The 26,476-nt window shown below is 34.3% G+C and overlaps 1 protein-coding gene across 8 annotated transcripts; it reads left to right on the top strand.

The window, feature by feature from the left end:
- The first annotated feature begins 1,614 nt into the window (after nucleotides 1-1,614).
- On the top strand, nucleotides 1,615-25,612 carry ZNF207 (zinc finger protein 207). Of its 8 annotated transcripts, none has more exons than XM_031967612.1 (12): nucleotides 1,615-1,843; nucleotides 3,418-3,544; nucleotides 7,182-7,320; nucleotides 8,403-8,573; nucleotides 8,723-8,798; nucleotides 9,293-9,340; nucleotides 10,358-10,428; nucleotides 11,673-11,830; nucleotides 13,144-13,236; nucleotides 14,295-14,537; nucleotides 15,200-15,362; nucleotides 15,510-25,612. In XM_031967612.1, exons 1-12 carry the CDS (start codon nucleotides 1,803-1,805, stop codon nucleotides 15,668-15,670), a joined length of 1,491 nt encoding a protein of 496 aa, XP_031823472.1. In that variant the 5' UTR covers nucleotides 1,615-1,802; the 3' UTR covers nucleotides 15,671-25,612. The 8 variants fall into 8 exon arrangements, with proteins under 8 accessions (XP_031823472.1, XP_031823474.1, XP_031823476.1 ...); XM_031967613.1 differs by having other exon boundaries at nucleotides 1,668-1,843; nucleotides 8,406-8,573; XM_031967614.1 differs by lacking the exon at nucleotides 9,293-9,340.
- Nucleotides 25,613-26,476: the final 864 nt, after the last annotated feature.

The raw sequence follows: 26,476 nt of genomic DNA, 5'->3' as shown, positions 1-26,476 counted from the left end.
GTTCCACCTCCAAATCCATCAGTTAATTAACAAGCATTTATTGAACGCCTCTTAGGTTGCAGGTAGGATGCTACACAAAATTCAGATCTGAGATTCTTTCTCCAGGAACCCCAGAAGGCAGGAGCTAATCCTCCTTTGAGAGGGGTAGGAAGGGATGGCCAATTGTGTTCTGATCCTGTGGGGAGCCCCATCATCATCTTTCATTGCTGGGCTTTCTCTAATAGTCATAAACTGATATCAGTCTGCCAGAGAGGATGTTTATAAAAAGGGGGTATTCACAAAGGTGGGACAGCTAGAGCCTCGGGTTACAAAATATTCTCCCATTAATGCAAAGGGTCCAAGAGAACGGCACCCTTCATGGCAGCCCTGGGAAACTCCCCGTAGGTAAGATGTGGGCCATTTTTTGTGGGTCTCCTTCTGGAGTTCTGAAGCCATCTTTCCTCAGCCCCTAATGCAGAGCCTGTGATGAGTCACTGACATTCTGGAGACCCCCTTCATTAGTTTTAATGGAATTCCTGGAGAAGGGGGAGGGGAGGGGAATATCATTTCTTTTCATGCAATTTGGCCTGGGAGCATCTTCCACCTCCCTTCCCTTTGATGAGCCGGGAGTTCATGGCTTAGTTCAATGACTTTTTTTAGTTGCTTGATGAAGGAATGTAGGTTAAAGTACTTTGTGAGTAACAGAGAGGGGCATGGGTACAAAATAGTGTTCATAGTGCAAGGGATAATGTTGTAAAAAATTACCCTGGCATGGGTTCTGTCAATAAAAAGTTATTTAAAAATTAAAAAAGTAAAAAATAATTCATTAAAAAAAATATTGTTCATCCTGTAAAATGGAAGCAACAAATAATGGCTAACGTTTATTCGATGCTTAGTGTGTGCCAGGCACTATGTTAAGCTCTTTTTATTGAAAGGGAAGTAGGTACTATTATCCCCATTTTACAGATGAGGAAACTCTTTATATTAATTCTCTCATTTGACCCGAAGAAGGTTCTGGGAAGTAGCTACTATTATTACCCCCATTTTACAGATGAGGGAACTGGCAAATAGAGGCTGAGTGATTTTTTTTTTTTTTTTTTTTTTTTTTAACCCGGGAACACACAGCTGGTGTCTCAGAGTGGATTTGAACTCAGGCCTTCATGATTTCAGGTTCTTGACCCTATACTCTCTGCACGTAGTTCTTTTGGTGTTTGCAGGGGGCCGAAGTCATGGAGTAAGCTCTGGCTTGGAGTAACTTAATATAGTAGAATTTTGACTCCAGGGAAGGAGGACGGGAGGAGAGGGAAGGAAAGGCGAAAGGGAAAAGGGGAGAGGGAGAAAAAGGGAGGGGGGGAGGGGGTGCGTGTGTGCGCGTGCGCGCGTGAGGCATTAATGAGAATTAATTTGGGGGGGGTGTGCGCGCGCGCGCGTGCGTGCGTAAGGAATTAACTGGAATTAATTGTATGTTTACTAGAAGCTTAGGAGAAAAGAGGAAGTAGAGACTGGCGAGATTGCGCAAGCGCCCCAAACAAAATGGCGTCCCAGATTTGGCTCCCTTTAGCCGTCTCTCCACCGGCCAATGGGGGGAGGAGCCGGATGAGGGGGCGTATCACGTGATCCTGGCCCCGGCTTCACACCGCCCGTGGCCGCGTTGCCTGACGGGAAACGGAGGGGCGAGGGAGCGAGGCGGTCGGCCATTTTGTGTCTTTCCTGTGGGACGCGGCGGCGCTTGTGTTAGACGGTGCGGCAGCTGGGACCCACTTGTATCTCCTCTCCCGCCTCTCCTCCCTTCTCTTGCTCTTTGTCCGTCGGGCGCAGCAGCTATGGGCCGGAAGAAGAAGAAGCAGCTGAAGCCTTGGTGCTGGTATCCTTTGTCGGTTGGCGGGCGAAGCCCCGCGGGGGCGGCCGTTGGGGTCGGCGGCGCGGGGGGAGGGGAGGCCCAGACTGAGGCTGAAGCCGCAGAGCGGGGCCCGGGGGAGGGGAGGGGAAGAGGCCCAGACCGAGACCGAGGCTGCGGTGCTCGCGAGGGGGGAGGGGAAGGGCCGGACCTGGTCCGAGACGTTGCTGCGGGAGGGGCCGAGGCCCCGGAGAGCTGCTCGGGGCAGGCCCCGGCAGCCGTCGCCACTTCCCTCGGAAAGCGACGGGACGGAGAGAGAACGCTCTGGCTGCTCTCCAGCCCTTATTCTGGTCGCGGACCGGATCCACGGCCTTTTGTGCCCCGGAGGGTGGAAGGGGGAGATGGGCTGGGATAGTTCCCAACGGCCCGCCTCGTACGGCCGGGCTGCGGCCTCCTCCCCCCCGCGCAGCCTGGGAGGCCTCTCCCCTCCCCCGCGGCTGCCACTCCGGTGCCTGGGCTCGGTGTAAAAGGTCACACGTAGTAAAAATGTCCTGGCCCCGCGCTCGGGAAGCGAACTTTAATGGTCTGAAATCGGTTAAAAGGAAAATGCGGGGAACGGCGGAGGGGGCCGTGGGGCTCGGTTGTGCTCGCTCCCCGTGTGACGGCGAGCCTCGCCTCAGTCTCCTGCTCTGTGAAATGCTTTTGGTGATTGCTAGTCCCCTTTAAGCTTTGGATCCGTACTCCTTGGAAGACACTGCGGGGGAGGGAAAGGTGGAGACATTTTTTATGATACTGCATTTTTACTGTAATCCTTGTGGAAATGTTGGGGTAAATCTGTGGCCAGGCCTTGGGAATAGAAAGAATGGGATTACTATTTCTCTTAAGAGGAGCTTGCTGGGTAATAGAGGTGATTTTAGTTTATAATTTATTAGGCTCGTTATAAGGCAGTTGTTCATTTCTGCTAACAAGTAAATGCAACACGAGTTTGTAAATTGAGAATTTATTAAGTACTATGTCGTAGAGATAAAAAAACAACAAAATAATCTGCCCCCAGGGATTTGTTACCAACGCCTTACTCTTGTTTTAAGTTTGGGTAATATTTATTTTCTCTACCTTGCTAATATTTTCTGGCAAAAGAAATTTTCAATGCGTAGAAACAAGTAAACGTCATAGTTTATGTCTATTCGAGTAAGCATTAAATTCCAATATTATCTTTTGAGAGATGCAATTGAGAGACATGAAGGAAAAAGAACTTCAATCATTAAACCTATAAAAATAAGGAAAGAAAAGAATTTGATAAAATGGCATCAATTCACAGGTCAGATTTTTGGCACCTCGGGCAAGTCACTTTGAGGTTCATTTATCAGGAGGAGGTTGGGAGAGATCTGATTGAGAAGATAACTTTGTAGTTCAAGATCTAGAATAGTATTAGGTAGTTGGGCTGGTGGTGGTAAAAAAGCAACTATGGAATTGATAAGGGAATTGTGTATAAAGACATTAAAACTTATGAATGCCAAATGTTGTAAAATGTTTATATAAGACCATAGACACTTTTCCTTTGTTGAATGAAATTCCTCATTGTTCCTTAACTGGATGCTCAGGTACTGTAACAGGGATTTTGATGATGAGAAGATCCTTATACAGCATCAAAAAGCAAAGCACTTTAAATGTCACATATGTCATAAGAAATTATACACGGGGCCTGGCTTAGCAATTCATTGTATGCAGGTAAGGTGGCTTTTTTCATATTTAATTTTTTTAAGCTGTAAAAGAATTTCCTACCTTTATATTTTCCTCTGCTGAAAAAGACTTTCATGAATGTGTTAAAAATTTGTTAATAACTAAATGCAAATGCAAAAAAGTGGTCGTGTTTGTCACTACTATCTTTTCTTAGTTACAATTAAGTTTTCCATTAAGTAGTTCAGATAGTGTTTGCATAGATCTTAAAGTATCTCTTGAAGTTATGCTGTTACATCCTTTGAAAAAGTTATATGACTGCTAAATACACTACTTATTTGGAAAATAGGAATCTTAATGGTGATCTGAATTTTGCAAACTTCCATGCATTAGTATACTAGTGCTTAATAATTTATTCATTACCATTTAAATAAGCCATTATATGGTATGGCTTTTTTTTTTTTTTTTTTTTAAAGTAGAATGTTTGCAACATTTTAAGGTATTCTTATGGAATGAAAGAATTCATTTAGGTCTCTCTAGTTCTGGGATTCTCTAGTATTTTTTTTTTTTTTTTTTTTTTTTTTGAGTAAGGAAAACTTTGTAACTTATTTTGAAGAGATTCTTAGACTGTATCTTGTTAATTAGTACTTTAAGACCTGGTTCAACAGAATTTCTTAATGGCTTTGATCAAATTGGCTCCAGTGATAAATCTTCCTGAATGAGCACTGATTTTAGTGGACTGTAAGAGGAAAAGCAAAACAAGATGTTTTTCTAAGTTTAGAAATAGTGTAGGCTTATTGAAGCGGCATTTAGGTGGTAGAGTGGATAGAATGCCAAGCCTGGAGTAAGGAAAACCTGAGTTCAATCTGACTCACTTAGTAGCTGTGTGATCTAGGGCAAATCACTTAACTCTATTTGCCTCAGTTCTTCTGTAAAATGGAGCCAGAGAAGGAAATGACAAAGCATTCTAGTATCTTTACCAAGAAAAACCCAAATGGTGTCACCAGGAGTCAGACTTGGTTTAATAAATCTTGATGAAAAGATTATTAATAGTTTTTTAAGTAGTATTTTTATTTTTCCAATTACATGTAAATATAGTTTTCAGCATTTATTTTTGTAAGGTTTTGAGTTACCATTTTTTTCCTTCTTCCTACCCTCAAGACAACAATGTGATACACATTATAGATGTACAATCATTTTTAACATTTCCATATTAGTCATGTTAGGAAAAAAAATCAGAACAAAAAGGAAAAAGCACAAGAAAGAAAAAAAATGAAATTTGAAAATGGTATCCTTCAATATCTCCATAGTTCTTTGGTTGCAATGGTATTTTCCATCTCAAGTCTATTGGAATTGTTTTTCGATCACTGAATTACTGACAAGAGCCAAGTCTATCATAGTTGATCATAATACAGTCTTGCTATTACTGTATACAATGTTTTCCTGTTTCTGTTCACTTTATATAAGTCTTAATGGACTTCTCTGAAATCAGCCTGTTCATCATTTTTTATAGAACAGTGGTATCCCATTATGTTCATGTCATAGTTTACAGCATGTATTTTCTTTATTAACCCAGTGAGCTATGTATGCAAGCAGATACCTGTTTTGCAGATAAAGAAACAGATATAAAGAGGTTAGATATCAGATAGCAAGGTAGGGGTTAGAATTACTGACTGCTGACTTTGAACCAAAGACCTTTTTCTTGTCTTTATTTATTGGTGTTTTTTTCCTTTAAAGAAAAATGGTTTAGATAGGTTTATAAAAGTTAAAAGGACATCAAAAGCCTTTTAATTATAAAATAATTTTTATAATGTGACTTCCTTATAGCTCTGACTCATTGAAAGCACCATTATTATTATTATTATTTTTTATTTAATAGCCTTTTATTTACAGGATATATGCATGAGTAACTTTACAGCATTAACAATTGCCAAACCTCTTGTTCCAATTTTTCACCTCTTACCCCCCCACCCCCTCCCCTAGATGGCAGAATGACCAGTAGATGTTAAATACATTAAAATATAAATTAGATACACAATAAGTATACATGACCAAAACATTATTTTGCTGTACAAAAAGAATCAGACTCTGAAATATTGTACAATTAGCTTGTGAAGGAAATCAAAAATGCAGGAAGCACCATTATTATTATTATTATTATTTTGCTGAAGCAATTGGGGTTAAGTGACTTATCCAGGGTCACACAGCTAGGAAGTTTTAAGTGTCTGAGATCTGATTTGAACTCTGGTCCTCCTGATTTAAGGGGTGGTGCTCTATCCACTGTACCACTTAGCTGCCCCTCAAGCATTCTTTTAGTGTTAATGAAACGAAAATAGGCCATTTTAATTTAAAATTCTTAAGCAAAAAAATTGTTCTAATGCATTTGGAGTCTAGTGAATTCCAAATGTTTGAACCATGATTTTTTTTTCCTCAATAGCATTTTATTTTTCCAAAAACTTGTAAAGATAGTTTTCAGCATTCATTTTTATAAAACTTGGTGTTCCATATTTTTCTCCCTCTTTCATGCCTCTTCTCAAGGTAGCAAGCAATCTGATACATATTAAATGTGCTATCCTTTTAAACATTTTCATATTTGTCATGTTGTATGAGAAAAATCAGACCAAAAGAAAAAAATAATAAAATAAATTTAAAGGTGAAAATACTATATCATGATCCATTTTGTCTTCAATATTTCACACACTTTTCCATCCAAAGATTGGATGTCTTACTGTTTTTCAATGAAAAAGAGATATTGTAGCTTTAAAAAAATCTATAGTTCTTTAAGCTTACATAAGCCAATAGAATTTAGGGAATAAATATGGATAATACATCCAACAAAAATAATTTTAACTGATGCAAGTGGGAAAAGCTGCAATTTAAATACTCTGAATTTTATGAGTATCATGCATTATTAAATCTTTCAGAAAAGCGATTTATGAATCCTAAACAGCTGTCCTGATAGAAGTCAGTGATAGAAAGGGGGAGGGGAGAATATTTTACCTCTGGAAAAACTATTTTAGTTCAGTAACAAATGAAAGTGGCTATTGCTTAAGTATATTAGGACATTTGTAGCTATACTAGAATAGAAAATTCATTTTATTTTAAAAGTTGGTAGACCTTTTTATCTAACAAAATACGTAGTAAATATAAAACCGGCACATAGGTCCTGGGAGTAAGATTTTAGTGACAATTTTTGAGTCACAAGGTATTTAAAACTATTTCCCTTGTTTCTAAGATAAGAAAATTGGACTCATCTTTTACAGCTCTTAAAAAAATTCACAACTGATGTCTTCCCATAGACATTGTTTTGTTAGCAACCAGTGTTTGTCAAGTCTAATTTTTTTCTAATGGCAGGAAAGCAAATGTTGAGATAATCTGTTTACTTTGGCATGTTAAATGAATTGGCAATATTTTAAACTGATGGATATTCAAAGTCTCTTCAGAAACAGAACAAACAGCCTCCTCCCCAAAAAACCTATGCAAGCCTGCTTATTATGTTTTTTAATTTCTTTGGGGTACAGTTAAAAACCTCAATATAATTAAAACCTTTTCCTTACCCCCTAATTTTGACACATTACTTGTCTTCTTAATGCTATCAATCTTGGGACTCAAGTCATTATTTGAAGGACCTCTTTTGAGGCTAATTTAGTTTTCATCTTATTAAAATGGCAATAAATTGTTGTGATAGGTGCATAAAGAAACAATAGATGCTGTACCAAATGCCATACCTGGGAGAACAGACATTGAATTGGAAATCTATGGTATGGAAGGCATTCCAGAAAAAGATATGGATGAACGGAGAAGACTTCTGGAACAAAAAACTCAAGGTGATTTTTTAAAGTTTATGCTTTTGTTTCTCAAATATAGAAGTAATTCCTCCTTTGTTGCTTTGCTTAGAAAATACCTAGGATGTGTAAAAGTAGATGCTATTATCTAGTGATCTCATTTATTATTATTTAGTGATGGTTGCAAAGGAACAAAGTCCTTTACATTGGGAGGTTTTGAAAAGAGGATTGGGTCAAGGAGAAATTTATGATACAGAGATTTGTTTTGGACATTGCACGTTTGAGATATATATAATATACTTAAAGAGATAGCTTCTTTCCCAGGTGAGATTGGCTTTGGAAGATTGCATTAAAATGATATTTTAATATATTATTCCCTACCTCCAATCTGCTTCTTAAAACATGGATACATTTAACATCAGTATGACGATGATGATGATGATGTGTGGTTCTTAGGGAATAATATAATCTTAAAGAATCATTTAAAGTTATCCATTTAGGAAACTTTATAGTGGTATTTAGGCTATAATATATTGCTAATTATTAAATACACAAATTGCAGTCTATAAAAGATCAGAAATATATGACTAATAAAGAGGAAGTGGATAGGTCACAGTGAAATTGCTCACTTGATAGCATATATTCTACATTAGATATCCACTCTTTGTTCTAGAGGGAAGAACATGTGGACAACACACAGAAGGGAAGATGTCCCTGTGTCTGTATCAGTGGAGTCAGTGTAGCGCATGTCATCATAAGTCACACCATCAGTGAGGTCACAGTTCAAAGTAATTTTATGTGTATTTTGCTGTACTTTAAAATGAGGTATAGTACAGGCAAACTATTAGATTCTACTAATCAGAAAAGTCTTTTAGGACAGGTTGTATAGTGGTCTATGAGGACCAGTCTGTTTTCAGAGACTTTCATTTATTTTGGCTTCAGTCCATGAAAGACTTTCTGATTGTGAATTAGAAATTGGTATTTGAGGTCCTGAAGTGGAAATGTTTTGATGTTTAAAGATTTGAAACGGAATGAAAAAAAATTGCAATTATAATAAAAAACATAGTAATAATGCTGTTCTAAGTTTTTTTCCTTGCATTGTTGTAAAAATGAAATTTCATTAGCAGAGAGTCAAAAAAAGAAGCAACAGGATGATTCTGATGAATATGATGATGATGAATCTACAGCTTCAACTTCATTTCAGCCCCAACCTGTTCAGCCCCAACAAGGTTATATCCCTCCAATGGCACAGCCAGGATTGCCACCTGTGCCAGGAGCACCAGGAATGCCTCCAGGTGATGGCTCAAGTTTTAAATGTAGTAATAAACCAAATAGTTGTTTCTTAGGACCATGTTTTCAGTTTGAAGCAATTCTTTGGCTTGATTCTGTTTGTATTTATGCATTTTATAACAGTTGAACTGTAATTTCTTTTGAAAATTTACAGGTATACCCCCATTAATGCCAGGTGTTCCACCTCTAATGCCCGGAATGCCTCCAGTTATGCCAGGGATGCCACCTGGGTAAGGAAAATCTTATAACTGCTTTAGTTGGTATGTTTCTAAATCTGCTGGTCCTTTTCAAACTGTTTTCATCCTGAATTAAGAACTATTGTTTTTCTGTTCATTTCTTTAGTATATAGGCTTTATTATTATAAACATGTGAAGCTAAGAGGACTTAACACTTATATGGTGCAAATGATTTTAGAAATTACTTGCCTCTACAGGAAATGAATTTTTAGTTTCGGTTTGCTTTCATTAGCCATCTTTTAGCTGTCATTACTGTAATTAAGTTTATTATTCTTTCACAGTTTCTGAGATTTGTAACTATCCATGACACAGTTGGACCAAAAGCAAACTTTGTAATTTATTTACTTATTGAAACATCAAAAATTTAAATAAATATGAGGTACCTGGGGATTTTACTTAATCTTGTTGGATGTGACAGGTAGACGATACACTCCCACTGTATTTTGAAAATCACAGTTAGATTTTGATTTTGTCATACATTTTCACAGATTGCATCATCAGAGAAAATACACCCAGTCATTTTGCGGTGAAAACATGTAAGCATCTCATTCATAATGTAATTCAGGAGGTACATTCATGATGTCATTTTTTTGTGTATAATGATATTTATTCAGTTGAATTCAGCAGTTTGTAACTTTCTCATCATTGAAAATCCCCAAACTCATTGACAGCTATTATCTAAGTAGCAGGCAAAATCAATGGTTTATTTAGACTCATAAATTAAATATAGTAAAATTTTAAACTATATTTGTCTTAAATGACCTGCTGATGGGATTTCATGCTCAAATTTGGTCTAGACTAAGAAATTCCCATCAACTAGCCAAATCCCACATTTAAATGTATGTGTTTAGGTATAAAACTTGGAAGTCCACAAAAAACCTGAGTTTTAGGAATTTAGAAATTGGAGAGTTTATCTTTTTTTTTTTTTTAACTGATTTGGTCAAGAGTGCTACTAAAATGATGGGATTTTCCTTTTTTTTTTTTTTTTTTTTTAATAAAGATTATGGATAGGGATCTTGTTTGGATGACTTAAAATAACATGGCTAGTTATTCCTTAAGATGAAAAAGAATACTTTGTCTCAAGTCTAATAAATATACGTAGTCTTAAAACACTGAGGCAGAAAATTCTTTTAATGCATTTCGTATTTATGGCTATTTTATCTAGGAGGCAAAGATAATTAATTTTTACTATGCTGAGTAGATGCTACCACATCTCTTATGGTAGCACATGATATTTTAAACAAAAGTTTAGTAATGGAACATTATATATTAAAATTGGTAGGGTTTCTGTTAAGGAAAAATGCAGGCAAGAAGATTGACTCTTCCTTTTTCTGGTAAAATTTACTGGTTTTGTTTTAAGAACTTTTAGTCTGAAGGTTGATAGATGTGGTGTTTTGTTTTTATTGTCCTGTGTGCTTTGAAATTGATTGGGTTTAAATTCATGAAGACTTGAAGTCTTTAAATCCATGATTATTTCAAGTATTAAGATACTTCTATAATTTACTCTCATGTTTTAAGTTTTATGTTTGTTCTAAAATTTGTTTTTCCAATAGAATGATGCCAATGGGTGGAATGATGCCACCTGGACCAGGAATACCACCTCTGATGCCTGGTATGCCACCAGGTAGGAAATGTGAATGCTTCCTTATTTAATGTGGGATGTGTAGGCTTTTTATATTTCAGTTTGGATAATCATATTTTCCTAGATTTGAACAGTGAGATGTTCTTAGTTTATATGCTATTTTCCCTCTGAGGTTTGATACTGGGAGTTAAAACTAGCACCTTATCTGTCAGCCTCAGCTGGTCTCCTGTAACTCACAATCAGGAAATGAGCAAAAGACTTTTGAACAGCTGAATTTGTTGGCAAGCGCTCTGCTGGGTCATTTAGTGCACTTTGATTCTCATAGGTTATCACTATTTCTTGATTTTCTATTTAGATAGAACTCTGACTAGGTTAGTTAGAAAATTGGGCAGTAGTTAGATAATCACTGAAAAAAAAAAAGAGCATCTTCAGTGAGAGAATAAGAAAACTAAAAAGATTAAAAGTACAAGAACTAAAGCACAGGGCTTCCAATAAATGAACACTAATTACACCTTAGTGTATGTAGACCCTTGGGATAGCACTATCATATCATTAATCAAACTTATCTTCATAATGATGATTCCGAATCATTATGAAATGAACAAAATATTCTATTGTTTTATGCTGTTGTAGTTTTATTTATGTTTATTCTAAAATTTGCTTTCTAATAGAATGATACCGATGGGTGGAATGATGCCATTTGGACCAGGAATACCATCTCTGATGCGGTTAAATATATGTTAAGGCAGGAAAGTGTAAATACATTTTAGAAAGATTTCCATTAAATATGGCTTAAGTAGAGTTTTGGCACTTGAGTTACTTTTTAGTGACTGGGATAAAGGAAGCTTATATTTTAAATGATTTAATCGTTGTTTACTTTGGAAATGTTCATACAAAGAAACCTAATTTTAAGTAAATTTGTCTTTTGCTTGAAATAGTTTCTTTATACCTGACAAACACTAAGTATCAAATCTAGAATTTTAGTAAATTAAACTCTAGGAATAAGTTCCACACTATTCCCTTTGGTGCACTATCCTGCATATTTCCTACGTAGCATGCCTACTGTCATACTTTTTTTGACATATAGGAATGGGTCATGGATTAAGGTTTTTCATAAAAGCCAAATACCACAGTTATGAATTAGTTGAATTTTGTCAACTTCTAGAAAACTTTCATCTCAGAATTTTTTTTTTTTTTTTACATATATTAGCCTCAGTGTTATATAAAAATAATTTTTTACTACTGAAATGTTTTAACAGACTGACTAAACTTGTAATCATTTGTAGGTATGCCTCCACCTGTTCCTCGTCCTGGGATGCCTCCTATGACTCAAGCACAGGCTGTAACAGCACCTGGAATTCTTAATAGACCACCTGCACCAGCAGCAGCAGTTCCGACTCCCCAGCCTCCAGTTACTAAGCCTCTTTTTCCTAGTGCAGGACAGGTAAGGTGTTAATTGACTAGATTCTGAATATCTGCATTTAATTATAAATAATTGTTATTTTTCATGCATATTGGTTTTAGATTATAGGTCAGTTTTTTGTGTGTGTGTGTGTGTGTGGAGCCTTTTAAATAGTGTATCCTTATAAAAATGTATTAGGTAGTGGCAAGGAACATATGGAGATGATTTGATTCCTCTATTTAAAATAGATTGAAAGCTTTCAGACATTTTACATTGCTTTTTTGTGTGTCAAGATCTTGGATGTAGTTTCACCCTTTCTTGACTCTAGCTGAAACTGAAAGCTAATTTATTTGTGGAAATGAATGAGACAAAAAGAGCCAAATTTCTATCAGGTGAGCTGAAAGTGAAAATTAATTCTCTGCCTTCAAACTCTTAATAGAAAGTGTGTCTTCCTGGTTGCATATTGACTTAGAAAACTACAAATTTAACATTTACTTTATTATTAAGCACTTCTGAATTACATTTTAATCTGGTATGGGCTGTATTGAGGAATTTTGGGAGGGTTGGTTTTTTCCACTTCTGATTAATTCATTTTATATTCTTATGACAGTTGCCTGAGAGTTTTCTTTTTTTCCCCAAGTTAACTGTTTAAGTGCCTGTTATCTTTCAAGCTACTATATACTATTTATTTTTATGCTATGATGAGGACAACAGGTATATCATAGGTGTCTAATTGATTTATAGTGAATGTGTTTCAGTCCTGATGAAAATAACATTAAAACTTCGTTTCTCCCCTCTTTTTACCTTTTTCAGTCTTGATTCAGAATCAAAGAATGGAATCATTTATAGAAATGCATGAATCATTTAGAAGAAAATTCTTTTTAATTAATAGTATTTTGTGTGTGCTTTTAAAATTGATATTACATCTTACATAAAAGTAATTATAACTGACTTTTCTAATATTTCAGTATTTTTTTTAACATGTGGAGAAAAGTTATTTGCATTCATACTACGTGTTAAACCATATACAAAGAAAACTTTAGAAGGAAAAAATGGTAGCTAGGTTTATTGGCTTGGACAGGTTTTTTTTTTTTTTTCACTTCCTTTTTTTTTTTAATTTAATTTAATTTTTTTTATTATAAGGCTTGTGACCATTGCCATTGGATTGTGTTTGTTGTAAATGAACATGTCCTGCCTGCCTTTTGAAATAACTATCAAATTGGATTATATTTTGCAGGGAAGGGTAATTCCTCATTTACAAAAATTCAATCTTTAGGTTAAAAAGTCTACCACATGGCTTATTTTCACCCATTTGTTTGGAGACTTTTCACTATTTCCTTTCTTTTGTGCTACAGATGGGGACACCTGTTACAAGCTCAAGTACAGCTTCATCCAATTCAGAAAATCTGTCTGCATCTTCTAAAGCTCTGTTTCCTAGCACAGCACAAGTACGCAGGAAGTTGCAGTTTAAAAAACAAAAAGGCTTTACAACTTAACCCTTTGGACCCTTTTAAACCTTCACATTCAGATATATATATAAAAATATATATGTATATATAGTTTTTTAAAAACACAAGATTATCTATGACTACATTCATGAATACCAATTTTAAAACGAAACAAAAAATATCACCCCAAATTCCTATGGCTCTAAAGGGTTAAAAAGCATGTAAGCATTAAATGCTTCTTAGTGGCCAATGGTTAGCTTGATGCATGATTAAGCTCTTTTGATTTATGCTGTTTAATCTGATGCATCACATTTAATGTGCAGGAATTCAATATTCTGAATTCTCTACTAAACTTGAAAAATTTGGCTTTGTTTTCTCAGTTTGGGTTTTTTTTTTTCCTCCAATTCCAGACAAACGACTCAAAATTACTGATCTCTAAAAATCCACATAAATTATTCTTAACTTAGTCTTAGTCTTTCTATTGGATTGATAATGAATTGTGGCCTTTTAAAAAACAAATTTTAATATTGTTATAGGGTACTTTTAAAAGACAGATTAGTCATTACTGAAACTGTTTAATAACAGTGGGATTTGTACAAACATGACTTAGCAGTTTCTAACATCTTTGAGCTGCAATGTAGATTAATAATTGTTAAAACAACTAATTTAGAATGGTGAAAAGAGCAAGTCACAGTATTCCAGTATGTGACACTATACTTAGTGATCATCAGGAATAACTGGATAGCTTTGTGTAAATGCTGCTTAAATTTTGGGGTGAGATGGTGGAAGAAGTCGAAGTTAACAATGCTGTCTCATTAGTTTGAATTGATTTATATTTTGGTGTTTGCTTTTGTTAAAGTACCTTTTGATAGAAATCTTCCGGAAGTATATTGGGTTTTGCGGGACTTTGTGTTGTGTTTTTGAGTTGCTTTGATATAATTTAAGGCTGGAGTGCTTTATTGTGGGCTAGCTTATTTTATATGTGCTTTATTTTAAAGTTACTACCTAAATGAAATTTATGTATTCCAGTTTTGCTGATTAAAGATTGTAATTCGCAGGCTCAGGCAGCTGTTCAAGGACCTGTTGGGACAGATTTCAAGCCTTTAAATAGTACCCCTGCAACAACCACAGAACCCCCCAAGCCTACATTCCCTGCTTATACTCAGTCTACTGCTTCAACCACTAGTACAACAAATAGCACTGCAGCCAAACCAGCTGCTTCTATAACAAGTAAGCCAGCTACACTTACGACAACCAGTGCAACCAGTAAGTTGATCCATCCCGATGAGGATATATCACTGGTAAGTGGTTTTCAGTTTTCAATAAGAAGTATGACTACAAAAGCAAAAAAGTTTTTAGCATTTCACCTTATTTAGTGAGTGATCATATATAGGCATGTACCCCATGTGTTAAGATTTTGATGGTGAAAAATTATTTATCACCCTTGGTTCATAAAGGAAACATTTAAAGGGTTTTAGCGTCAATATTTCCTATTTGGGATATTTGAAAGAGTTTTAAATTAAAAGTATATCTATATCCATCTTACTTTCCCTTTATTACTATTTTAGTTATATAAATCTTGGAAAAGGTATTAGCCAGTATCAGCAAGTCCCCAAAACAAATATTAAAAAACATTTCTGACTGTATTTATTTTAACATATCATGTTTCAAGTGTGATTGATTACTTAGAAGATAATTCAAAAATAAGTTAATAACTGTGTCTACTAGCATGCTTTAGTTGTAATATATTGAAGATTATTAATATCTATTTTGGATGACTGCTGACAATTTACCTAGAAAGTTGGAAAATTATGCTGATACTTTTAAGTCTCAATGAAGAATCGTTTGTGGGTATTTTTTTTTTTTAAGTATTATTTTAACGGTTGTATCCAAAGTTTCTTAATGTTGACTTAAGTTCTTTGAATTGAGGTTTTAAAAACATTTTACTTATTTCCATTCTTAGGAAGAGAGAAGGGCGCAGTTACCTAAATATCAGCGTAATCTTCCAAGACCAGGGCAAGCCCCTATGGGTAATCCACCTGTTGGACCAATTGGAGGTATGATGCCACCACAGCCAGGAATCCCTCCACAACAGCAAGGAATGAGACCCCCATTGCCTCCTCATGGTATTCTTTATTCATTCTTTTAAAAAATTTTTACTTAATAGAATCTATAAACTTAACTTTTTTCAAAATTTTAAAGTAATTGACTTTGCAGAATGTGGTTTTTAATGGCCTACTTACCTATGTTATATCTTTGGATGTGTTTTATAGGTCAGTATGGTGGTCATCATCAAGGCATGCCAGGTTATCTTCCTGGGGCTATGCCTCCATATGGGCAGGGACCTCCAATGGTACCCCCTTATCAAGGTGGGCCTCCTCGACCTCCAATGGGAATGAGACCTCCTGTAATGTCGCAAGGTGGCCGTTACTGATGTTACTTCGCCCAATCTAATAGGTTTGGAGATTAAACCTTTTCTCATCTTGTGCTGTTTATATAGCCAAGCTTTCGTCAATTAAGGCTTCATTGTGACTTTAACAAACATTATCTTCCCACATACCAGGAACTATTGGACATTTTGTTTTACACGGGAAAAATTTATTTGGAATAATAAAGCAGGAACTTTTCCTGATGTTGCAATTTATACTGTATGGCTTCTTTTTCATGTTTCATCTAGGTTTTTAGAAGTGAAGTATAGTAAATATGGTTCGTTAAATTGTGAAGGCGCTGGAATTACATGAACATACCACCTTAAAGGCAAGTTCTGTAACCTTATGTTGCTATTTGTAAAGTTATGCCTTCGCAGCATTTCATATGCTGTTGGACTTTGTCCCCAACATAGCTTGGTGAGGGCTGTAACTGTTTCCAAGTACCTGTACATTGGAAGTCTGAACGTGTAACAATATTTAATGTACTTAGAATTCCTCATGTTGCAGGGTTTAAAAAAACAAAAGAAAACAAAAACTGACCCACTAAAGGTCGTGTGACTTTTCTGTACTGTTAAACTTAATTGTAATAAAATGAAAGAAAAATTGATGCCTTTTTATTCGTGACCAGCTGTGGACCACTGCCTGAAAGGTTTGTACAGATGCATGCCACAGTAGATGTCCACTTATAATAAAAAATTGTAGTTACTAGTGAAATTTTATATACTCTTCCAATTTTGTGTTTGAATTGTAGATCACTCCTTAGCTGCATGGTGGAAAATTGCTTATTTCTGAGCAATAGACATAAAGTTGTACTTATTAAGTCATTTACTGTTTCGTTAGACATGATGCAGAGTTTGAATACACTATTACATAATGAGTATAAACACTTTTTAGTGCTTTCTTCCCTTGGTTTCAATACATTGCAGGTGACTTTAGAAATTTAGTAGATGAATTTAACACACCTTCCCTACTGCTGCTGATTATATAGACTCTAGTGCCAGACACATACGTAATTTAGGATTGTTTAATTGAATACTCTAGTCATGGACCTCAAAAGCTTTACAGGTGCAACCTTCTAGAAGTTTAGCCACATGCTATAAATGTGTTTTCTATATTTGTCTAAAAACATTGAAAACTTATACTTGATGCTACACTAATTTTTAAAATTTGTATTCTAAGATTAAAATGTTTATAGTTGGATAGTTTCCATATAGCAAGTTGGTAACATAACTTTCCTAATTGTAATGCTGAGCATCTTTGTGTTAATATTAAGCTTATAAGGGATTGTGACGTTATTAAATATTTGGTTTTTAGTCTTTTAATCTCAGATTCCATATTTGGCAGCTAGTGATTATTGTAGTCATTAACTTATGATTATTGTGTATATTATTATCTTGTCATAGGACATTAAAAACTTGTTGTAACCACTGACTTAGCTTTTCATTTGTAGAAATAAGACTTGTTTTTGCTGGGCTTTAATTTTTTGATTATCCATTGATTATCTGGTATTTGGTGGTAGTTTTAATTATGATTTAATTTTATAGTTAACATGTGAATTTTTTTCTTAAAGAATTGAGTATAATTATGGAAGGTTTAATTATAATAAACCTTTTCTATTTCTTAACATTTGTTTCTAAGAGTCAGATTGCTTTACTGTTTCTAAAATTTTATGAGGGTGAAGGAAGAAGAGATGATTTTAACATTTTATTTTTACGTTCATGAAACAATTTAACCCTTAAGAAAAAGATATTTTATTATAAAAATGACTTGGAATTTATTAATGTGGTATAAGCCTTAGTCCTAAAAATTCACAAGGGTTGTTCACATGGTGAATTAATTAAAGGTGGAATGATTTCAAATAGTATTTATGAAGTATTTACCTTTGTTTCAAGGAAACCCATGTTTGAATTAAATAGTGAAAATCATTTATTTGAAAGATGCTCAGCATTACAAACATTTTCAAACTAAAAGTTGTCGAATATTTTGGACCAACACCTTTCAGCTGCTGTTCCACTCTTTTGGTACGAATTTTCCCTCTGGTGTGTTAACAGACGAATCTAAGATGACTAGTTTTGGTTGTAACCCAGCTGGGATCTACATAAGAGTCTCTGCCCTCAGAGGATTCTTATATTGTGTTTTGAAATTCTCCAAGAAACTTGTAATTCTACAAAAGTATGACAAATGATTTAAAATGTATTTAGCATCAATAGGTAGGAAAAGATTTCTAATATTCAATTGATTGAAGTGCGTTTAGTTGTGACTTGCTGCAAGAGTGTATTGTAATGATTTCTATGAAAAATGTGTGGTCTCTTTAATTGACTTGTATGGACTTGTGTAAAGTTGTGAATTTCCATTTTATATGAGACCATTTTACAACAAAATTCTTGCCTTTTAAGGTCTGTAGATCAAATGCTTTATTTATCAAAATGGTAACATTTCTCTGAAGTTCTACTTTAAAGTTTCAAAATGGCCTTAGCACTTAACGTTCACATCTTATCTTGATTAAATATCACTTGTGGCTTATGCCACTTACTGGAAAATTTGAAACTAATATAGTGATTTTGATGCATTCATTAAAATATGATTAAACTTCTGGAAAACAATTTTTCTTGTGCCTAACTGCTTCTGTGGTCCATGGTGGTATGTCTTACTTAAATTGAGACAATAGAGATGATTTTGTCACTTTAAAAGTTTCCTGAAATAATTGGGGAAATTCTAGCAAAAATCCTATGAACTGGGCTTAGCTGGGCAGGCAATATAATTTCCATAATTCAGAAAGTGACAAGACTGATTTACTCTGGTCTGTCAGTTTCTCATTTTTCCTTCAAGACTAGCTCTTTAAATTTGTCTGGCACTAGTTGTTCTGTTTGAACTATTTTATGGTGAGACAACCTGCCACTGAGAATCAAGTGGCTGAGGGGATTTTCATTTCACCTAGAACATTTCTAGCTTAGTGACATAGCATAATAAATGCCACGAGGTATGGGGAAAATATTCAGTAGGTATATTAATGTTCCAGTGATCAAGCTGCAAATTAAATGCTTATCTCAGCACTTCTTTCTAATTTAAAATTGTTTGGGGGAAGCCCCAACAAACAAACTGTGGGCTTAGTATGAAATTATAATAGTGGTAAAAAGCTGATTTTTCTTTTGCTTGCTTGATCATTGGGATTTTGTTCATTTTTTTTATGCATGTCTTTAAAATTAATTGGGTCATGTTTTTCTAAAATTGAAATTTTCTTCTTCCTATAGCCCTGCCATAGGACAGGCTGAGGCTGAGTCTCAGTGTTGCCCTGTTCAGTCTGAGGCAAGTGGGATTTATTTTATTCCTTATGGGGGCTTTCACAGCTTTATGGCTGTTGGATATTTATGTCCCCAAACTTGCAGCAAGTTTGGTGAAGGCCCCTAAATTTAATTAAATTTAGGATTTTTATAATCTTTTGGCAGAGAAGGCTCTATATTAATATCATGTTTGACTGTGGTGTTTTTAGATAAACAAAATGTTAGAAATTTATTAGTTTTACTATAGAACATTGAAATTTTCTTAATCTTATATATTATTTAGTATTTTGACTGCCTCTGTAGTTATCCATTTAGAGGCATAAAATTTGTTCTAGTATGCTGTTTTTATTTGTAATTATGACCTATAAGAAATTTATTTAATGAACTTTTTAATAACTAAAATGTATTAAAACATGTTTGACGATTGCAGTAATTGATTATTAAAAAAGTCATTATAAATATTTGATATTTTGAAGTCACCACATTAGAGCAAATGTTAATGTAGAGCCCCTACATTACATGGGGAGGTGGGAAGAGAGTAGAAATTTGACTTTCTAAAGGCTACTAAAAGAAAGGAATGAACATAAAGAAACATTACTTTTAAAGATTACTGGCTAATATTTTTAATCAGCCAAAAATTCAGGAAAAATAATGATATATTTTAAAGTTAGTATAACATGCTTTAAAGTTGCACTATTGAGATAATCTTGAGGTTTCTTTTCAGGCTAATTGAACAGAGTCCCAATCCATTCTAACTAAATTTTAACTTGGTGAGACAAAGGGAGACAAAAAGTGAAACCTAGATTAATATCTTTATTTGTAAGTGTGTTTTGGCCCACCATTCTGCCTCTTGGAAAGCCTTTTTTTGAAAAACAAAGTTAAAAGCAGTTTAACCATTTAAGAAATTATATGGGTTTTTATTTCTCTTTTAGTATTTGACTGAAATTAAAATATTAAATAATTACCAAATCGCCAAATTGTTTTTAAGATTTTATAAAGATGATTTTTCACTCTAACTTTTAGGGGATGATAGAAAAATTTACCTAAAATGTCTTTTTAACTTTTTCTTTAACAATATTTATTGCTTCTAATAATTTCATTGATGCCGTTTGGATAGTCAACAAATCTAAAAAGATAACCCTGTTTCTTACAGGAAGTCAGATATTTGGCTTCTTCCATAAAATTAGGCACTATTTTGTATTTTCTTAATACTACTCGAAATTGCTAACTCTAACAATTGCTAATGCCAGAACTTTAGATGAGTCTGAATCAGCTGAGAGCTTTTATCCACATTAGAAACCATTCTTGTAGTATGATGAATTATACTACTCCTTTATCTGAAAGGGTAATATTTTGTAAGAGAGACCTAAAGTTTATTTTTAAAAAAGAATGTAGTTAATGCATAAAAAATAACTTTGTAGTGTGTGCTTTAATAGATAAGTAGGATTTTAGAGATAAGACTTAACTAATGGTTTAGATTTCTGCAAACATCCATTGGCAAAATTAGATAAATGTTATGATTATTTATTCATAGATAATTTTTTGTTTCAATAAAATGAACAGTAGATGTCTTCAAGCATATAGTGATAATGCTTGATATGTAGTCAGTTATAACAGTCCTCTTGCACATTATATTTCTTCTTACTTTGTACAGTAATCAGCCATTATATTTTTAAATGGGTATCCTCCTTTGATCTAGCCATGGGTCATCCAATTCTGAATGCTCCGGATTTGATTTCCTTTTCCTGTAATTCTTCAAGTTAACATAGTTTTGGCTTAAAAGGAGGCATGAAATCTTAAGCTTTCAGATTTTGCCTCTGATACTTACATAGAAATACTTGGTGAAAATTTGTAAATAAATGTTTTGTTAATTGCATTTCTGGCAATTAACTACCATGATTTGAATTTTCCCCTTTCACAGAACTGGAATCATTTACTGTCTTGTGGTTTTCATAGTGTAGCAGTCACCTGATTATGCCTTATATAATATGTAAAGTATCCCATTTAAAAATCAGAAGCACTTAGCTTCTTATAGCATTTAGTACAGTGCCTTGCACATTGTCGGTGCTTATAATTTTATGGTTGATGCTGAATTACTAAAATATTTTTTCCACAACCTCCCCCCTTCCTCTCATATTCAGATGAATGTGTAATAAAAAATGGGGAAGTAAAGCTTCTTTTTGGACTTCTCTTGACATTTACAATTCACCACCATCTTCATATCATTATTCAAGCTTTTGTAGTTTTTTCCTGTTCTTGTGAACCTAGCATTGGTTGGAAATGAAGAATGAGTGTGGCATGTGAAGGGGTGCTACACTATAGAATGATCCATTGGAATGTTGCTGTCTTATTAGCAGAAGCAGAATGCCTTTGTAAATAGATTTGCTCTTGGCACTGTAGAAGAATTGTCCTCTCTTGTCCGTCCCCCCCACCTCCACTCCCCTTCCCTGCTTCTCGTCCAGTGTTGAGTATCCACTACTTTGAAAAACTTAAGTCAGCCCAACTTGTTTATCAAAAATCTGATGTGTATTTTTTTTTAAGTGATTTAAAGACCTAAATGTAGATCGAAAGAGGATACTTTATGCTGGTTAACTAGGATGCACCTAGTTTGAGTCTATAATGGTGGCCCTGAATAGTGCTTTTCAAGAATAATTAGTTGAAGAATTTCTTGATCCAGGTATGATTGGTAGAAAGATTTAAATTTTTAGGAACATGGAATTTAAATACCACATATGTAATCAGATTACTCAAGGTAATTGAAAGGGAAGTGCATGTAAATCAACCTTAGTTGTTGATTACTTACTTAATCACGTTCATTGAAAGCCATTTTTTGATTTATTAATGCTCAATTGCTCTTTATGGATTTATGGATGCAATAATAAGGTGTATGTAAACAACATTTGACAAAATACATAGTTTTGCCATATGATTGGACTGGGCAAATCATTTTTGCATTTGTTCTGATCCCCTAGTATCATTTGATATATTAGGGGTTTTACCACTTAAGGTGATTATTTAGAGGTTCCTCAAGGTTTGCCTTTAATTGTAGAACTTTGATGAAATTTATGGAAAAGTTTTCGGAATTTAGCACTGAGTCCTATGCTGTCCAGTTTGTACAAAACAAAGAATGATGGTGATCTCCCCCTCACTCCAACAAACCTTTGATAATCATATTGTTCTGGACAAATCCTCTGTGTCTTGATTTTTAAATCACATAGTTGGGTGAAAAAGATGGACTATTTTCTGCATCCCACTAAAGGATATTTTTTTTAATGGTAATATTCTACATTGACCCAATAATTAGCAAGACATACTTTGTATTTGGTTTTCTGTCTCCAAAGTAACAAAATAATTTTTGGTCAATTTGGGGAAATTGTTTTCATCTTTAAAAAGTTTAACATTTGCTTCATACACAATTTAACACTCTAAACTAGAAAAAGGGAAGAGATCAATATGAAGACAGAGGAAGTAAAAGTATTATCACCCACTGTCATCATAGACTAAGACTACTTAATGACTAAAGTGGGCAAGGGTAAAAACACTGTAGGGAAGAAAAAGATTTCCTCTTTTCATGGAAAAGGCCTTTAACCAAAATGACATAGCAAATTTTTTTTTCTAATTGAAACTAATCAGAAATCCTGAGTGCTGTCATCTTAAAAGTTTTTTGACAGTTAAAAAAGTCACTTGTCTGTGGTGTAGAATTTTCTTTAATATCTTTTGAGATTCTGCTCCTTTGAAGCAATTGCTTTATTTATAACTCCCCTAAGTCAAAATTATCATTGGTTAGGAGAAATCATTGTTTCATCATTTAAATCAGTTCACACCAAATTTAATAGCCCGTGTAAAATAATTTTGTGGCATTTAGAGAAATAACTAATGTTTAAAGCAGGCTCTGAGGAAATTTAATGCACATTGACTTTATAACTATGGATTGAACTCCTCAGTTTAATACAATTTGTGTTTTTGTTAACTAGCAGCAGAATTTCAGCATTTGCTACTTACTGGTAGAGAAGAAAAATTCCACAGCACTGCCAGTACAGGTTAGTTTAATCTGTAAGTACCTGATGTTCCTATTTGAAATATTGTTTTCAAACATATCCATATAACCACACAAGTAAAAAAGCCTTCTAGTTAAAGAAATATTACTACATCTAATATTGGCTGCTTTGGACATGTAAAAACATACACTTGGGGGCAAAAAGCAGTTCTAAGGCCTACTGATTTTAGGTCAAATTATAATGAATGCTCCCTTATGATCTGGCTCTTTGTGGTTGACCCAACATACATGTGCTCTTCATGAAAGGAAAAGGCAGTAATAGTTTTGTTTGGCCAAGGCTCCAGTACTGGAAACCAGAGCTTAGATTCATCTGTTGTTTGAGCCTCTCTACAATCTTTCTTGCATTTTCCCTTTCTTTAAGATATCATTCTGTGGCTTGAAGTCTTGAAAAATGTTAATTCTCTACAGCTTTAGGAAACAACAAATGGTGTATATAGGTATAAGAAAGAAAACATTAAAATAGTGTACTTTTTGATTATAGATGTTTTATAGTTATGCTACAAAGAAGCATTAACTTTTTTGCTTATTTACATAAAATATACCTCAGTTTTATGTTACTGTTCCACTTTTAGGTAGTTTTTTACCTTTACTAAGAACAGCATAAAACCTCATTCATTACATCTAAGTTAATGCAAAATTCCACATCAGGAAATTCAGGCAGATGCTGCAAGTGTGACAACTTAAGGGTGGGAAATAATATATGTATATATATTTCAACATTTGGTTTTTATTTTACCAAGGGTTTGAAATGATGCTAACCATGTTCAGTCTTTTTCTCCTTAAAATATTGTTCATTTTTTGATTCTTTAAGAGTGTGTGTGACTTATTCTGGGAATTGGGAGTAGTATGAAGAAATGAATCTTTAAGCTACATAGATAAGTTATATTTAATGTGACTGTATGATATGGGGGAATTACAAAAGCATTTATTTTTCAGAGGCTTAAATTCCCCTCTTCCTCATTCCCAATCTTGAGCTTTGATTAAAATGTCTGCCTTTCACATTCATTACTGTAGGAAATTTTGGGGGAGAATATTGGGAGGGGAATACAAAGATTCATAGGACTTCATCTCTGGAAGCTATATTTTTAAACTTAAGGTTTTACCCTTATAAAATTTTTGGAAAACTTAAATTTTTAAGTAGATAATTTAGCTAGTCTTGTGCTTGTGCTCCTGTTAAATTGGAGTTGTAACTATTTGAAAACGGTTGTCTTTCATGATTTCACAGATAAGTCATGTTTGGTTGGAAAAAAAAAATCTAGGGTTATCTGGGGTAATGTGTTTTTTTTATTTTTTATTTTTTTTTTTAATAAGATCACTTAACTGTTGTTTCTTATATGAAATTACCTGAGGGTAAAGGTTCCCTGCCTTTCACAGTTTAAACTGTATTTAAGAAATGGAGTAGATACAGTGGAGATTTGGTTTTCCTTAAAACTATCTCTATACAAGCTGTCTTCCTGGTGAGTACCATTTTACACTTTTATCTCAAGTTTTACATTTTTAAAAACTGAACTAACTTAAGGCACCACATGCTTGTAGTTTTTTAAGCAGGATTCCTATGTGGACTTGTAGGATTTACCTTAAAACCAGGAGCATTAAGAAGGTGATATTGCATGGCTTAACATTTTCCCCACTATTCTTTTGGAAATTAGATTAAGAAGAAATCCAAAATATTTCATTTTGGGGGGAAAAGGGCATATTCTACACAAGGCTTTTAAATGCTGAGTAAATTTAGTTTTGTCAGATGTAGAGCTGATTACAGGTGATTTGGATCCTACTTTGTTCAGATAATAAGAGGAGAAATAACAGTTTAGTTGTTCATTTTTAAGTGAATGTACGGAAATAACACAAATTTAACATTTAAATTTAGATAGGGTTTTGAAAGGGCTTACTGGAATGTGAAGTCATTTAAATATTTTACTTATTTTTGGAGTTCTCAGGCATAAGCATTTCACAGGTGTTCTTTTTTTGTAGTACTAATTCTACACAAAAGTAGATGCCTTTAGTAATTTTTACCTGAGTCCTGCTGGTGTAACTAGTATATCAGTGTAATTGTGCTACCTTCTGCTCCTTGTTTCTACCCAATGTTAGCAAAATTGACTTTTTTTTTTTTAGCTTACAGCCTGGTAAATTGCCAGCATTTGCTAATGGTGCTTTCCTCTTATGAATTCCCTGCTGTTGATTTTGTGAACCCATGACAGAAATGACACTTTGGAGTTTTTGGTACCCAGAAATGATGGTTGTACAAAGAAAGAAAGAAACCCCCCAAAAACCCAAATCCTCAGAAAATAAGCATTTTCTGAATGTGTTGGAATTATATCTACTGGAACTGGCACTAAATTAAAAAACAAACCTGTTTCTTTGGGTGGTATCTTTAAGATTTTAATGAAATAAAATTTGAAAGCACTGTGTCCTTTACTAGATAAGTATTACAGAAAGTGCAAATTTGGTAAGTATGTCGTTAAATGCATGTAATGGTTGCCATGGCCAGTAAACCACATTACATAATTAATGAAAATTTAGAATTCCTAATTTGGGACTTGAATCTTTGTATATATGTCTTAACATTTACAGAAGCGTATGTGTACAATGATTAAATGAGATGGATTTACTACTTTTGTCTGTGTTGCTTTTTTGTTTGGGGGAAATAACAAAACATGAAATTGTAAATATTTTAAACTTATTCAGGGCTGCAATCAGTAGCTACTAATAATGCAGATGACTTCAAGAGTATGACTATTTGACATTAATTAGAAGGATTAAAAATGCCTCCTGGTTAAAAAAATAAATAAATAAATGGTATGATTAGCTGTATCCCATGATCACTGAAGATGGGAAGAATTGCCAGCATTTTGGATAACTGAAACCAAAAGAAGATCCAGGTCATCTGATTAAATAAGATTTTGTAAGGATAAATAAAATTTAAAATTTTGTTGAGAAAACAAGTACAAGATGGATGAGAGTAGACATTGAGGTTGGCTTACTCCAGTGAAAAGAGTACCAAATTTCTGATTTTGACTTGATTTTGGCCATTTAATTGCATCTTTATGACTTGAGCAAAGAACTCTCTGGTGTTTAGCATTTCACAGTGCTCAAATGGTTGGAGATATAGAGTTGGACTAATGAACTTCAAAAGATTTCTCTGTACTTCAAAACTCATGAGGGGCAATTAGGATTATGGTGAGTAAAGATCATGTGTTAATAAAAGTGAAAGAATTTAGGTGTTTTTTTGGGGGGGGGGCAATGCAGTAGGAATTAAATTGGCAAGGTTCACACCTGATAAGTGTTAAAAATTGTCTGAGGCCGTATTTGAACTCGCGTCCTCCTAACTCCAAGGTGGTGCTCTAGATCTGCTGTGCCATCTAGCTACATTGATGAGTTGGGTAATACAGCTAGGTGTATTTTACTTAATATTAGCAGAACTCTTTAAGTTCTGTGCTTTTCCTGAAAGTATAGAACATAGTAGTTAATTTGAA

This window comes from Sarcophilus harrisii, chromosome 4 (assembly GCF_902635505.1).
Source record: "Sarcophilus harrisii chromosome 4, mSarHar1.11, whole genome shotgun sequence".
NCBI lineage: Eukaryota > Metazoa > Chordata > Mammalia > Dasyuromorphia > Dasyuridae > Sarcophilus > Sarcophilus harrisii.
The sequence above is the reverse complement of the archived record's forward strand: the minus strand, read 5'-3'. Positions and strand labels throughout refer to the sequence as shown.